The 13254-nt window shown below is 44.0% G+C and overlaps 1 protein-coding gene across 1 annotated transcript in view; it reads right to left on the bottom strand.

Moving 5' to 3' along the window:
* Psd3 (pleckstrin and Sec7 domain containing 3) overlaps nucleotides 1–11803 on the bottom strand; it is a 372681-nt gene extending 360878 nt beyond the window's left edge. The window contains exon 1 of the mRNA XM_041674594.1: nucleotides 11604–11803. Within this exon, the coding sequence (XP_041530528.1) occupies nucleotides 11604–11624 (21 nt within the window). The 5' untranslated portion in view covers nucleotides 11625–11803. The remainder of the gene's footprint in view (nucleotides 1–11603) is intronic.
* Between the last annotated feature and the right edge of the window lie 1451 nt (nucleotides 11804–13254).

The following is a 13254-nucleotide window of genomic DNA, read 5'->3' as shown; positions in this document are numbered from 1 at the left end:
ACTGAGTTCCTTGCCAGGTGTGGGGGCTCATGCCTATAATCCCAGAAGGTCTGAAACAAAATCAGTCACAAGATCGAGGAGAGCCTGGGCCATAGGGTGATACCCTATCTCAGAAAAGGAGGAGAGATTAAGGGGAAAAATCAAAACCATATCTCTTTGGTCCATTCAGGCCAGTGTTGCTCAAAGAACTGTCTGTTAACAGGTCTGTCTATTTCCCCGCTTCCCCCTGCCTACTACAATCTATTCTCCTGAGACACAGCTGCTATAAAGACACAGGCCACATCATATCATGTCCTTACTTGACACTCTTTCAACAGCATCCCTACTAGTGCTAGATGCAAGCCCATACTCTTAAAATCCCACAAGGCTCCTCAGGGAACTGCTGATCTTGTCTACTTTCCTCTCTGCTCGTGACTTCCCAGTTCCTAGAAGGCTGAGAACATGACCCTGCCCTAGACTTTGCATCTGCTGTTCCCTATTTCAGGCCATTCACCATCTGCAAGCAACCATACTGTTCAGAATTCCTATTCTCTTAACCTTCAACAATCCTCCTGTCCTTTATTTTGTCCTGGAAGACTTTGTACCACAATCTCTCTCTCTCTCTCTCTCTCTCTCTCTCTCTCTCTCTCTCTCTCTCTCACACACACACACACACACACACACACGCGCGTAAAGAAATAAGAGCACACTCTCTCTCTCCCTTTCTCTCACATACGCACACATCTGTTTTGGTCTGTTTTGTCAACCACTGAAAACCCAGCACCTAAAACAATGCCTAGAACGGAGAAATTCAGTATCCATTGAATGAAGTGTAAGAATAAAGGCAAGGTGACTGTGTTACAGAGCCACATATAACCTATTATAGTATCATGGGCAACATTTTAAAGTGCTGGTTTTAAGTAGATCACTTTGTACGCACACACATATTCAGTTAGTTGATCATTAAATTAGCCCCATAAACTCAGGCCCACTGTAAAGCGGTTCTCCACACACCATGCCATGCTTCCTCAGAACTCTAAATCCTGCTTCAGCAGCACACTTAACTCCTGCAGGCAGGCTGAGGAGGCCAGGCCAAGGTAATGGACTTTGATTTCTTCAGGTGAAAGGGAAATAAATTATGCTGTGTGGTGCAAGCACCTTATGTTTTATGATGTATAAAGTCTGGGTGTTACCCACTTTCAGTGAACTTCTGGACTCAAACGCAAAACAGAAAAAAAAACTGCTATTCTTCAGCACATACACAGTAAATGAACATGGTAGATCATGTTTTTATAAGCCGCCACTTTAGGGAAGTTAAAAGAGTCTTCTAAATAAAAGAAAAGGAAACTACCTTCAGCACCTGTTTGTGTGTAGAAATGAATTACCCCACAAAGGAGTATCTCTGCATACAACAGAAATGGTGAAAGGCAGAGAAAAGTGATTTTAAAACAAAATCTTAAAAAGTGCTAATTCATCTGCCTTAATATTAATATCATAATCATACTAATTTGCATATAATAAGCTTGCTTTTGTTTCTGGGATTATGGGCATAGTAGAAGCTCCCACTAACCACCTCGAAGGTGAGTAAGTACCACTTAAGACATCCCAGCTGACGCCCACCATCACTAATAATCAGAGGAGGTCATCAGGCTTCTGGCAAACTTAAGAAATTCTGCTCACGGGAAGATTACCAAGAAGCATTTGTGTTTTCCCCAAGATTTTGATGGTTGTACTTACTACTAAAACTGGGTACTCTTCACAAAACATTCCCCAAAACAATAAAACAGAGGCACGGTAAGAGCGATTTCAGAATAAATGCCAAACAGACTGCTTTAAAAGCCATGAAGCATTTCTCCATGATTTCTGCTTCAGTCCCTGCCCTGACTGCTCTTAATAATGGACTGTGTCCTTGAAGTATAAGCTAGAATAACCACTCATTCACCCCCACAAGAAGACATCATGGTAGGCACAGTGACACATGCATATAATCTCACCACAAAGGAGGTTAAGGCAGGAGGATTCCCACGAGTTTTAAGATAGCTGGGCTACAAAGTGAGCTCCAGGCCAAAAATATTAAGTTATCATTAGATAATTTTATTTTGTTTTAAATTTCCATTATTAAAAGGAAACAAAATAAAACATTATTTATAAAATATAAAAACCCATGATACAAATATCCCTATATACACTACTTAGGCTGAAAAAAAAGATAACTATCGTTATATGTATAACTCCCTTGATTATTTTATTGATATATGACTTTATAACTAAATCGCACTTCACTGACTTAAGTAAGTATATACTTATAGATACTGGTCTAACGGTTTAAAAACTGGCTTTAGCTTCCCTAAGACTATCAAGGTCTTTTACATCTATAAGCTTCGTATCTTTACTTGAGCTCCAGTTTTAGAGTATCCTACTATGCTTTACTAGAGCGCTCCTCATGGCCCAAAACAGGACTCAACAATACGAGAGACAATCAACTGACATAAAGTCTCACCAGGATGCAGGAAGAAATGTGTCAAGAATAAAAGATGGGGCTGGGGATGTAACTTGGTCCATGAAGACTTGTCTAGCATGCACAATGTCCTGGGTTTCATCCTAGCACCATGTAACTGGGGTGTAGCAGTGCATGCCTAGAATACCAGCACAGGAGGCACACAAACAGTAAGGTCATTCTCAGCTACATGGAACCCTGTCTCAACATAAAAGTAGGAAGGAGAAGAAAGGAAAAGGATAAGATAAAATAAAAAAAATGAATGGATGCAAGGGATTTCTAAGACCGTTTTATCACACCAGGCATGCACGGCTCCTAGTCTTTATCTATTTCCATCAGAAGATTCTCCCAGGAGGCAAGGGACAGGTGAGGACTTTCACAGTACCGTTACCCTTATCTTTTGTGTTCTAGGTTGTTATTTGCAAGAAGAGACTTATAATTCAAGCCACACACCTGAAACTTGCAACTCATAAATGCTGACTCAAAACTGGGAGAATTCCACCTCCACAAAACAGAGATGCAACAAAAGTCCACAGTGAAGCCAACAGAAGTTAGGAAGACACAAACAGTCATGACCTGTCAATTCTACGCCACGGTCAGCCACGGCTGAACATCCAAGCACTTCCACTGCCCATCTCTTCCTGGGAGGCTTCTCGTACTAACCTATTTAATTGTCTGTGATATTTAGAAAAGTCATCGAACATTTATTAAATGACTACTATGAGCCAAAGCAGCACACAAAGCTCTAAGTTTTTTTCTTCTGACATCTATTTAGCACTTTTACAGGTAATCACAGACAGATGCCAGAAAGGTCAGTATACTACTTAACAGATATGTGACCTTAAGAAAGGCAATATTTCTACTCCTACATAAGTATAACTTCCACCCAAAGGTCATATTCACAGTCCACTTACTGCTTTTCCATGTAGTCCTAAGCTTTTCCCAACTAGTAAATGTTAGTTAGGTATTCAATGATGCCATGAGGCCGTAGGGCACAGGGATGTCAAAATCATTTGCCTAGGGTGCTACACCTCTATGACAGATTCCAGATGCAAATGAGATAAAGGAAGGTCTGCATGGTAACCACGAATATCATTCCCTTCTGCTGAGGCAGAATCTCCTGTATGAGGAAACGGTCTCCTCTTGGGGCTATACACCTAGCAAATTCTTCGGGAGACTCAAACCAGCCACATAAAGCAATCAAAGTAGAAAATATGTAAAATGATGCCTGTGTTGCTTTCCATCACGTGCCCTTTCTCCCACTAGATTCATGGAGTTCCATGTGCCTATAGGAAGCCTCCAGAGATTCAGCAATGGCAAGACGATCTAAACACATTGCTGGGCACAGGGGCAGAAGCAAGCATGGCTAGGTCAACATCTTGTGATCTCCCATGGGGAAGGCTGTTTGTCACCTAGAGAACACACCAACTAAATAGAACCAACTAAACTTTACAGGCTACCACTAGAGAGTCATTGTCACCAAGTTAGATCTGAGATTCCAGCATCCTGTTCTTCAGAATGATACAAAAGGCTCATAGAGCACAGATGGCCTTTCATAGTACTACGAAACCAGAATCTTCAGCTATCCCTAGAGTTCTGAAGCTGGGAGATTATTGTGACAGAAAGGTATAGAAGACATTATTAAGGTGGTGAAATAATAGCATCTATAAAGACCAAGCAGGTTTGACTAGGTTCAGTGTCTTCTTTCAAAAGGTGGGTTTCTGTCCTATTCAAGAAAGCACTGTGTTAGATACAAAAGATCTAGAGAAATTGTTTCATGCCCGGCAGTGGTGGCGCATTCCTTTAATCCCAGCACTCAGGAGGCAGAGGCAGGCGGATCTCTGGGAGTTCGAGGCCAGCCTGGTCTACAAGAGCTAGTTCCGGGATGGGCACCAAAGCTACAGAGAAACCCTGTCTCAAAAAAACAAAAAAAAGAAATTGTTTCAGATTTTCCTTTCAGTAAACGTATTGATCTCAAAGTCTTCAGAGTTCTACCCAAAAAGAATAGCCCAAGGCTAGACCCTTCCTTCCTTCCTTCCTTCTTCCCTTCCTTCATCCATCTTTCTTTCTTTCTTTCTTTCTTTCTCTCACTCTTCTATATAGACTATGTTGCAGTTCCAAATCACACAGATCACCTGCCTCTGCCTCCAGAGTGCCACCACGCCCTGATGTGGATGTCTTTCTATATATATGTTGCCTTTATTGGTTGATGAATAAAGCTGTTTGGGCCAGTGGCTTAGTAGAGTAAAGCTAGGTAGGAAGTTCAAACAAAGAGAGAAAAGGCAGAGTCAGGGAAATACCATGTAACCACTGGGGAAGCAAGTTATGAGTTAACGAGCCACGAGCATTATGGTAAAGTATAAACTAATAGAAATGGGTTAATCTATTGTTAGAGCTAGCCAATAAGAAGACTAAGCCATTGGCCAAACAACTGTAACTGATACTAAGCCTCAGAGTGTTAATTGGGAACTGGCAGGTGGGACAGAAAACGTCCATTTACAATGCCCAGCTCTGCCCTTTTTTCTACCAGAAAGAAGTATAAAAACAATAGTTTTGCTTAATTTGTCTCTTCATTTCAGCAACTATGTAAGTATAGCTAATGATTCTTTGCTTAAGATAAAGAACATTTATTGCAATTCAAAAAATGGTAGAAGATGCTTGAAAAGCACATATGACGTAGGAGACAGGAGTCCAGAAACTACCTGAACAACTATTTCCCCAAAGAAGATGAACACGTAGCCAACATACATAAGAGATGTAACAATATCAGACATTAGAGAAATGCAAATCAAAACCATAATGAAGGGTGGCTCACACTGTAATTCCAGCACTTACGAGAGAGAAAGAGAGATCAAAGCCAGCACGAACATAGAGAGAGTTCATTGCCTCTGACCACGGCTGAGAATTTTCTCATCTCGACACACAAACTGCACACACAATCAGTTTGGTATGCATAACTACGGAACAACCCTGGACCCTGTAATGTAGCTGTTTATTTCCTAGATCTGTCACACAGAGTAGCTGAGGGTTTTCTCTGTCCTGGTCTCGTGAGGACACTGTTTCTCTCACTTTCACTTCTCTATCTGTATAACAATATGCGTGTCATCCCGGCACTTTCCTGTTGTCGTCATGTTCTTTGAGGACCTTCTGGTTCTCCAAGACAGCTCTGTATGCATCCCAAGAAAAGACCTTCACTGATTGGATACCCACCACTGTCTGACTGGATCATCATGCCTATGCTATCCAGATTCACAAGAACCTGAGGTGAGCATCAGACACTCCTTACAGTAAAGTCAGAAGACAATTGTAACATTGCCATCGCTTCCTTAAGCTCTCCAAACACTGGCATCCATTCTTCAATGAAGCTAAAGCAATAGACAACTCTCAACGAGACCAGACTCAAGTTTTCCCAATTATGTTAATTCTAGTTAAAAAAAAATACTCTGTTCCTGTTTTCTTCCTAATAGCTACTACTAGTAATTATGTTTTTTTCTCATTATTTTAAATGAATTTATTTACTTTCACTAAAATCTCACATATACTTTCCCCACCCTTGTGCTATCAGACATGATGTGGTAAGAACAATTCTCAATTTATCAAAGTCCAGTTAGTAAACACCGGAGTAGCCAAAGGGTCAAACAATGACACTTTCATGGGAATACCTTGCTGTGAAGCAAAATAGCCAGTAGCTGCCTAAGACTGTATAAATTTATTGAAACTAAATAAAATTTTAAATTCAGTTCTTGAGAATAGCCATATTAAGTACTCACTAGCCACATACACACTCTGGCTACTGGACAAGGGAGATACAGGACATTATGAACAGAACAGAAAGTTCTATGAAGGCATGCTTAAGAAAAGCTTGACTGAGCCCATCAGCTCACCAGAGCTGAATTCTTGGATACAGCAATGTCAGTAGTTACCAACTGTACAGTCTGACTCTCCGCAGAACAGCTCGAAGACTCTGAGTGTTCTTCGCAGGTTCTCTCTGCTCAGCTTAGATCAGTAGACAAGCCTGTTTAGAGACTCCGTGAATACATGAATGGATGGACGAATAGTATGGACTAATGTCTGCCCTAATTTACTTATGTTAGTGCCCAGAAAGGAACGATGCTTTTTTTTTTTTTTGTCTGCTTTATTTTGTTTTCTCATGAAGATTTTATGAGAAGAAATGAGTGCCAGCAGACCAGCTCATGAACCCTTTGGAGTCACCAGAAATATATTTGTAAAACAAAGACAACTGGAGCTAGGCAGTGGTAGTGGAGGCCTTTTATCCCAGCACTTGGGAAACAGAGGCAGGTGGATCTCTGTGAGTCTGAGGCCAGTCTGATCTATAAGAGCTAGTTCTAAGACAGCTAGGACTGTCACACAGATAAACACTGTCTCAAGAAACAAAAACAAACAAACAAACAAAGACAGCTGTCCAAAGGGAGCATGCAGAAAGCTCCAGACCCAAGAAAGCAGCCTCCTTCTTTATGCGTGCACCACTGGAGGCTTTCATACACACAAAGGGGAAGTCACAGGAGATGCCCTGAAAGATCATACAGCTTTGCCTCCAATTTCATGGTATGTTCGACTGTAAATTAGCTAGAAAGTAATATAATCACAAAGACAGCAAGCATCTAATTGCACTACAACCTACAGTCCCCTTCTTCAGTGTCCTGTGACCCGATCTACCTCACCCAGCAGCTGCTTGGAAAATAGTTTCAAAACCCTAAGTTCCAAAAATGCTAGCAGGATTTTACATACAGAAAAGCAATCCCATAAGTGCTTCCCCAATGATCTCCTGAAGGCCACGCAAAGGAAGCCACAGCCACGTTTTACCTCGTTCTATTTCTCATGTGTACTGACCAGCAGCGACAGGAAGGCCAAGCCGCTTCATTTCTCCAAGTCACTTTTCCTTAGCAAAGGTCAGAGAAGAAAAGGGACAGCAAGGGAGCAGGGAGCAGCCGCAGCCTGATCTTCCCAATGCCCTCTGCTGCTTCCCCAGCCCCCTGTATTGTTCCATATGCCTTCTCAACAAGCTCTGAGCTCCAGGGCCGGGAAGAAATAACAAGGAAAAGCAGTCCTCTCTATGTCAACACCACTGTGGCAGAAACAGCTAGAAACTGCTCTGAGGTGTTATAATTAGAAATTAAAATAAGCGGGGCTTGCATTCAACCTGATATTTTTAATATGATTCACTCTTTATTTTAATTATTTATGACTATAGGGAACTCTTTAATGTACTCTGGATAAGAAATGATACAATTTTTATCTCTTGAGCCACGTAACACTCGTGCAGCTGTTTAAGCCAATAAATCTGTCAAATGAGGCTGATGATGGATTCATCATCTTTTAGATCTGAAACCTCAATTTCTGCAGCACACAGTGCTAGCTCTGAGGATACAGGAAAGGGGGATTAACAGGAGATGACTTGAGTTTGAATATTGTAACTTTATTAGCTGTGGGATCCTGAGCAACTACATTTCTCAGAACATCAAAGACGGAGATGATGACAGTAGTGACTTCATGGCTATCGCAGGGACAGGAGATATGTATGGCAGAACTCAAAATAATACTAGCTGTGACTGTAGCACTTCATTGTCCTTCACTGTAAAGACTGCATTCTCTAAAAGCTAGGGCCTGCTGTCTAAAAGGCACGGCTGCTTCTCAGGGTGCCCCACACGAAAATACGTGCAATAAATTCAGTGAATAAGTGAAAATAGTTAGCACTATGAAACACTTTACAAACACAAGGGACTTGAGTTTGCACCCTAAAACCCACTTAAGAAAACCAGATGCAGGGGCACACATATGTAATCCCAGCACTGGAGAAGAGTAGAGAGGAATCCCACTAAGCAGCTGACCTAGATAACAAACTCCTAACCAATAAGAGACTGTATCAGAAGTGGATCGCTCCTAAGGAACAGCACCTGATGTTCTCTGGTCTCCACATGTACATGCATATACATGCATGAATATACATAAACCCATAGAACACATAAATACATCATGTGCATATACACAAAATCACAGCACATGTAAATACAACATGTGCACATAAACAAACTCACAGCACACGTTAATACAACATATGGACATACACAAACTCACAGCACACGTTAATACAACATATGCACATACAAAAACTCACAGCACACGTTAATACAACATATGCACATACACAAACTCACAGCACACGTTAATACAACATATGCACATACACAAACTCACAGCACACGTTAATACAACATATGGACATACACAAACTCACAGCACATGTAAATACAACATATGTACATACACAAACTCATAGCACACGTCAATACAACATACGCACATACACAAACTCACAGCACATGTTAATACAACATATGGACATAAACAAACTCACAGCACACGTTAATACAACATATGGACATACACAAACTCACAGCACACGTTAATACAACATATGCATATACACAAACTCACAGCACATGTTAATACAACATACGCAATACACAAACTCACAACACACGTAAATACAACATGTGCATATACACAAACTCACAGCATGTGTAAATATAACATATGCACATACACAAACTCACAGCACAGCCACATAAATAAACATACAAAAAGAAAAGTGCCCCAGCCTCAGGAAGGGATGGGATGCTTCTAGTCACTCCAGATCCTGAACTCCAAAAACAACCACTTAAGAGAGCTCAAAAGCAAGGACATTTGATGTAGCTCACTGGTCCAGGATCAAAAGTGGAGAGTATTTCACACAAGATCGCTGTTTGCCATAATTAAATAAAGGGGGAAAAGGCAACCCTGGCCCCTGTGTGACTCTGACATGGGAGAAGAGAAGAGCTGAGGCTTCCTTATATCACGGGTGTTGTCAAAAGAGAATTATCCACCACCACTCCTGTGCCCTGGAGTTCCAACAAAGTCCTTGTCCATTTGGCAACACCAACTGGATTCCAGTTTGTTGACCTTCTGGGCACAGAAAAAAATTTGTTCTTTTGGTTGGGCAAACAAGTATTGCAAGGACATGTGCTATTTTTGTATAAATAAGATAGCATAAGCAAAGACTCATTATTAATGTTCAGAGTTACACCTCATTTCCCAACAAGGCATGGCAATTTGGATTTTAGAATAATGTGTCGGCTAAACACTTCAAATTAGCCTCTTCTCCCTATAAACTTGAACAGTCACTACAAACGGAGCTTTAGACGATAACTCAGAAACACAGAACGGTACCAAGGGAAACAGCACCATTTCATTTCTGAACATACATACAACATCGCAGATAGAAGCCTGCCGAGACTGAGAACTAACGTTCTAGAGAACGTCATCAGTATCCTGTATGGAATCCATCAGCGTCCTAATGACATCTAAAGGTTTCATTAATACTCTCCTAAATAAGCCAAGTTTGGTTTAACTCAGGAGAACTCAGGAGGTGTGGAGGGAAAGAGCTAAGCACAGGCATAGCATACATACTATGGGTTCAATACTTAGCACTATTTAAGAAGAAGAAATCTAAAACCCAGGAAGAAAGCCATTCAAGGTCCTGGAAGAAGATGGTGGAGAACACTTGCAGCAAACGTGACCCAGGTTAGACCTGACCCCTCCCCAACCTTCTATAATCATATTTCCACACTAAAGCACAGGCTTTGGTTACAGTTTCCTTTTCTGCCCGCCTAAAGCTCAATCAAGTCTGAATATATTGCAGACGAAACAGAAACATCAGCATGTATTACTCACCTTTTAATCCAACCCAAACCCCAAAACACCATCTTTTCATAATTGCCAAATGACATTGTCCCTATAATCCTCAAAGAAGGCGGTGCATACACATCTTGCTGCTCACCTCTGCACCTCTTAACCAAGACCCAGATTAACCCGTTGTAACACTGGTGACATGGTCTACGAATAGCAGATGACAAACGACTTCAGAACTTCTACAGGGAATGTGGAAAGGCTCTGAGCAAGGCTGCAAAAAGCAGTCATTTACTGGGAGAGGGCAGAAAGTGTATTCGCTCTCTCAGCAGGAACATCTCCCTACACCTTAACTAAAGCCAACCAACCCCAGCCCATCAAGGGCCAGGGCTTCTTCTGGGACTTCCAGATCTGTAGGGCAGGCAGACAGACTCCTCGCTTTCTCTGGATCCTGCGCAGCACGCACTCGTCTCTCCCGACAGAAAGCTGGCTCCTAGAGAGCACAATTCTTCTTCATGGCCATTGGGCTTGGCAACGGCCTCTGTGCATACTCGACTGCAGATAATGAATTGCACTACGTCTTGCCAAAATCCCACTTACAGTGATTTCTCCAGACCTCCTTCCTCCCTCCACGTGCACCTGGACCCACTCAAGAAATTCTCTGCGGCGGAAATCCTTGATCCCACCGTCGGGAGGGTCCGAGTCTGGAAGATGCAACCCTAACGCCCATTATATCTCCTGCCTGGTGGTGTTTAACATCCTACTACATCCAGAACAGTGGCAAAAGTAAACAGTACTAAGGGGGACAGCATAGTAAACTCTGCCTCATAATCTGTGCTAGCCTGTTTTTTTTTTTTAAGCGATTTTTTTTTCATCCTATCAGTTGCCAGGACAGCTATGGAGAGACTCAAAGCATGTAAAAGAGAGTCACCCAAAAATGTCTTTAAAAAGCTAGCGGGGATGTTCCACGGGAAAATCTCCCCGTCTGTTTGCTCTCTCGGTGCGAGGGTTTTCTCTTTTCTTCCTGACAGAGAAACATGATAGGCACTCAATCTGGGAGCTGACCTGGCAGACTAACAGGAGCACCTTAGGTGCTCTGTTATGCCTCCCTCGTCAGATCATTAGCAAGAAGGCGCGTCCAGCTTTCTTCTCCCCAGATGAGCTTTACAAGGCGGAGAGGGCTGAATTAAAAACCACGAAACCTTAACAACAAAAAGTTGGCCCTCTTGGGTTCCCCAACAAACACAAAGAAAGAAAACGGAGGGGGCGGGGAGGGGGAAGAGAAGAGAAATAGTTATCAGAGCACAAAGTGAAGTGGCCCAGGGATCCTGATGGGGCAGAGCAAACGACAAGGCAAAAGCAAGCCCGGGTCAGGTACGGACACGGTGACAGACTCCACACACCCTTCCCCTAGCCCGGCTCAGATGGCGGGCGAGCTCACCGCAGCGTTTCTTCCTTCCATCTTCCATCGCCTGCGCGTGGGGCTCGGGGCCGCGGGGCTGCGGGCGACCCGGGCTGCGGCCGGCGAGCGAGCGGACCGGCGCGCGAGTGCGGCGGCCTCTTTGTTGCGCGCCCCGGGACGGCCGGCAGCGGCCGCGCGCACCCGGCCTGAGCGGTGGAGCCCGAGGCCGCCCGGCACCCGGGCCGGCCCCCAGCAACGTCAAGGCGGAGGCGGCGGAGGCGACGCCGGGCGGCGGGGCGGCGTCCTGCAGCCCTCGGCTGCCTGTTGCTTTGTCTCCTTCCGCAACACTTTTCCCAGCCTGAGGAAAGTGAGCGCCGCGTTCGCGGGCGTTTCCTCTTCCAGGGTGCGGGGGGAGGCGAGGCGCGCGCGGGCCGTCCCACCTGGGCCCCGGGCGCGAGAGCGCGCGCGCGCGCCCGCGTCTCCTCGGGGTCGCCGCGCTGGCTGTGGGGAGCTCCGCGCCCAGAGCCTTCAGTCTGTGGTCTGTGAGGGCGCTCAGGGCCACCTGCCCCATCCGGAGACGCTAGTCCCTGGGACCAACTGTCAAGGCCCGTTTCTCCTGGAAATCGGTCTCACCCTGAGAGAGGCTCTCTGGTCCACACTGCAAGCCTGTCCCTGGGACTATCCCACAATGAAATGTCACTTCACTGAGTTTGTCAGAAGTGCCTGGTCCAGTGGGCACTTCTGCCCCACTCCTGCCCTATTTGATCCTTGCAGCAGAAACAAGGGCTGGAAAAGCTCCCTCACTGGAGATGAAGACCTTAAATCCGCCCCCTTTGATGACTTGTATTTCTGTCTGTGGGTTATGAATATATGTAGGTTGGTGGCTAATTTTCCAGATAATAGCTATGAGGCCAGTGGCCACGTCCCAACTAACAACTTTATTTTCTGCTAATTCTTATTCTGGTTCTTTGTTAACACAATTGTCAAACACAGAGGTCCCGAAGGGAGGACTAGCACATCCGGTCTAAGGAAGGTCTAGTCTGTGTAACCTGGGATCTACACACCTGAAGGCCCTGTAGAGTGGTCCTGTAATTCTCTTGCAGCTCTATTGCCTTATTCATGTGACCAGTAGAAGATGACCAAAGAGCGAAAAGTGACTAACATGGCAAGTTTAAGTAGGAGGTAGGCATCATTCCTGGTGGCCCATAGATCCAGGCCACCAGGTCAGTCTGGGCCACCTCTAAGCTTGGCTGCTATCTGGACACTGAATAAGCAGGAAAGCTGTGTGAATCACCTACTTTTCTTGACTGACCCATCTCTGGCTATCAAAGTCACCTATGGTACCCACCAACAAAACCAAAATGATAAAGTATACTGGGAAATAAACTCATTCCAACTTCTGAAAGCCAGCTGCTGTCCAGGTTTCCCCTTGCCAGACTAGCAGTATGGGCAAGTTTATGGGGTTGTGAAGAACCTCAGTTAATGGACTATTTCTAGTCTGTGGATCTGCCCTTCACCCTTAGATAAAAAAAAAACCTCACAGATATAGTATCTGTGTCCATGTTCTATGTTTCTGCCTTCTTGATTCTCCCAGTCCGACAGCTGTGTGGCCAAGAATCATGAGTAAGACTTGAGGCAAAATGCAGTTGTTACCCTACGACAGGACCACTAACCTTGTGGCCTTTACCTG

This window comes from Microtus oregoni, unplaced genomic scaffold, assembly GCF_018167655.1.
Source record: "Microtus oregoni isolate MIOR12 unplaced genomic scaffold, Mior012 000025F_ref0000491, whole genome shotgun sequence".
Classification (NCBI taxonomy): domain Eukaryota; kingdom Metazoa; phylum Chordata; class Mammalia; order Rodentia; family Cricetidae; genus Microtus; species Microtus oregoni.
This window is presented reverse-complemented; position numbering and strand designations above follow the sequence as displayed.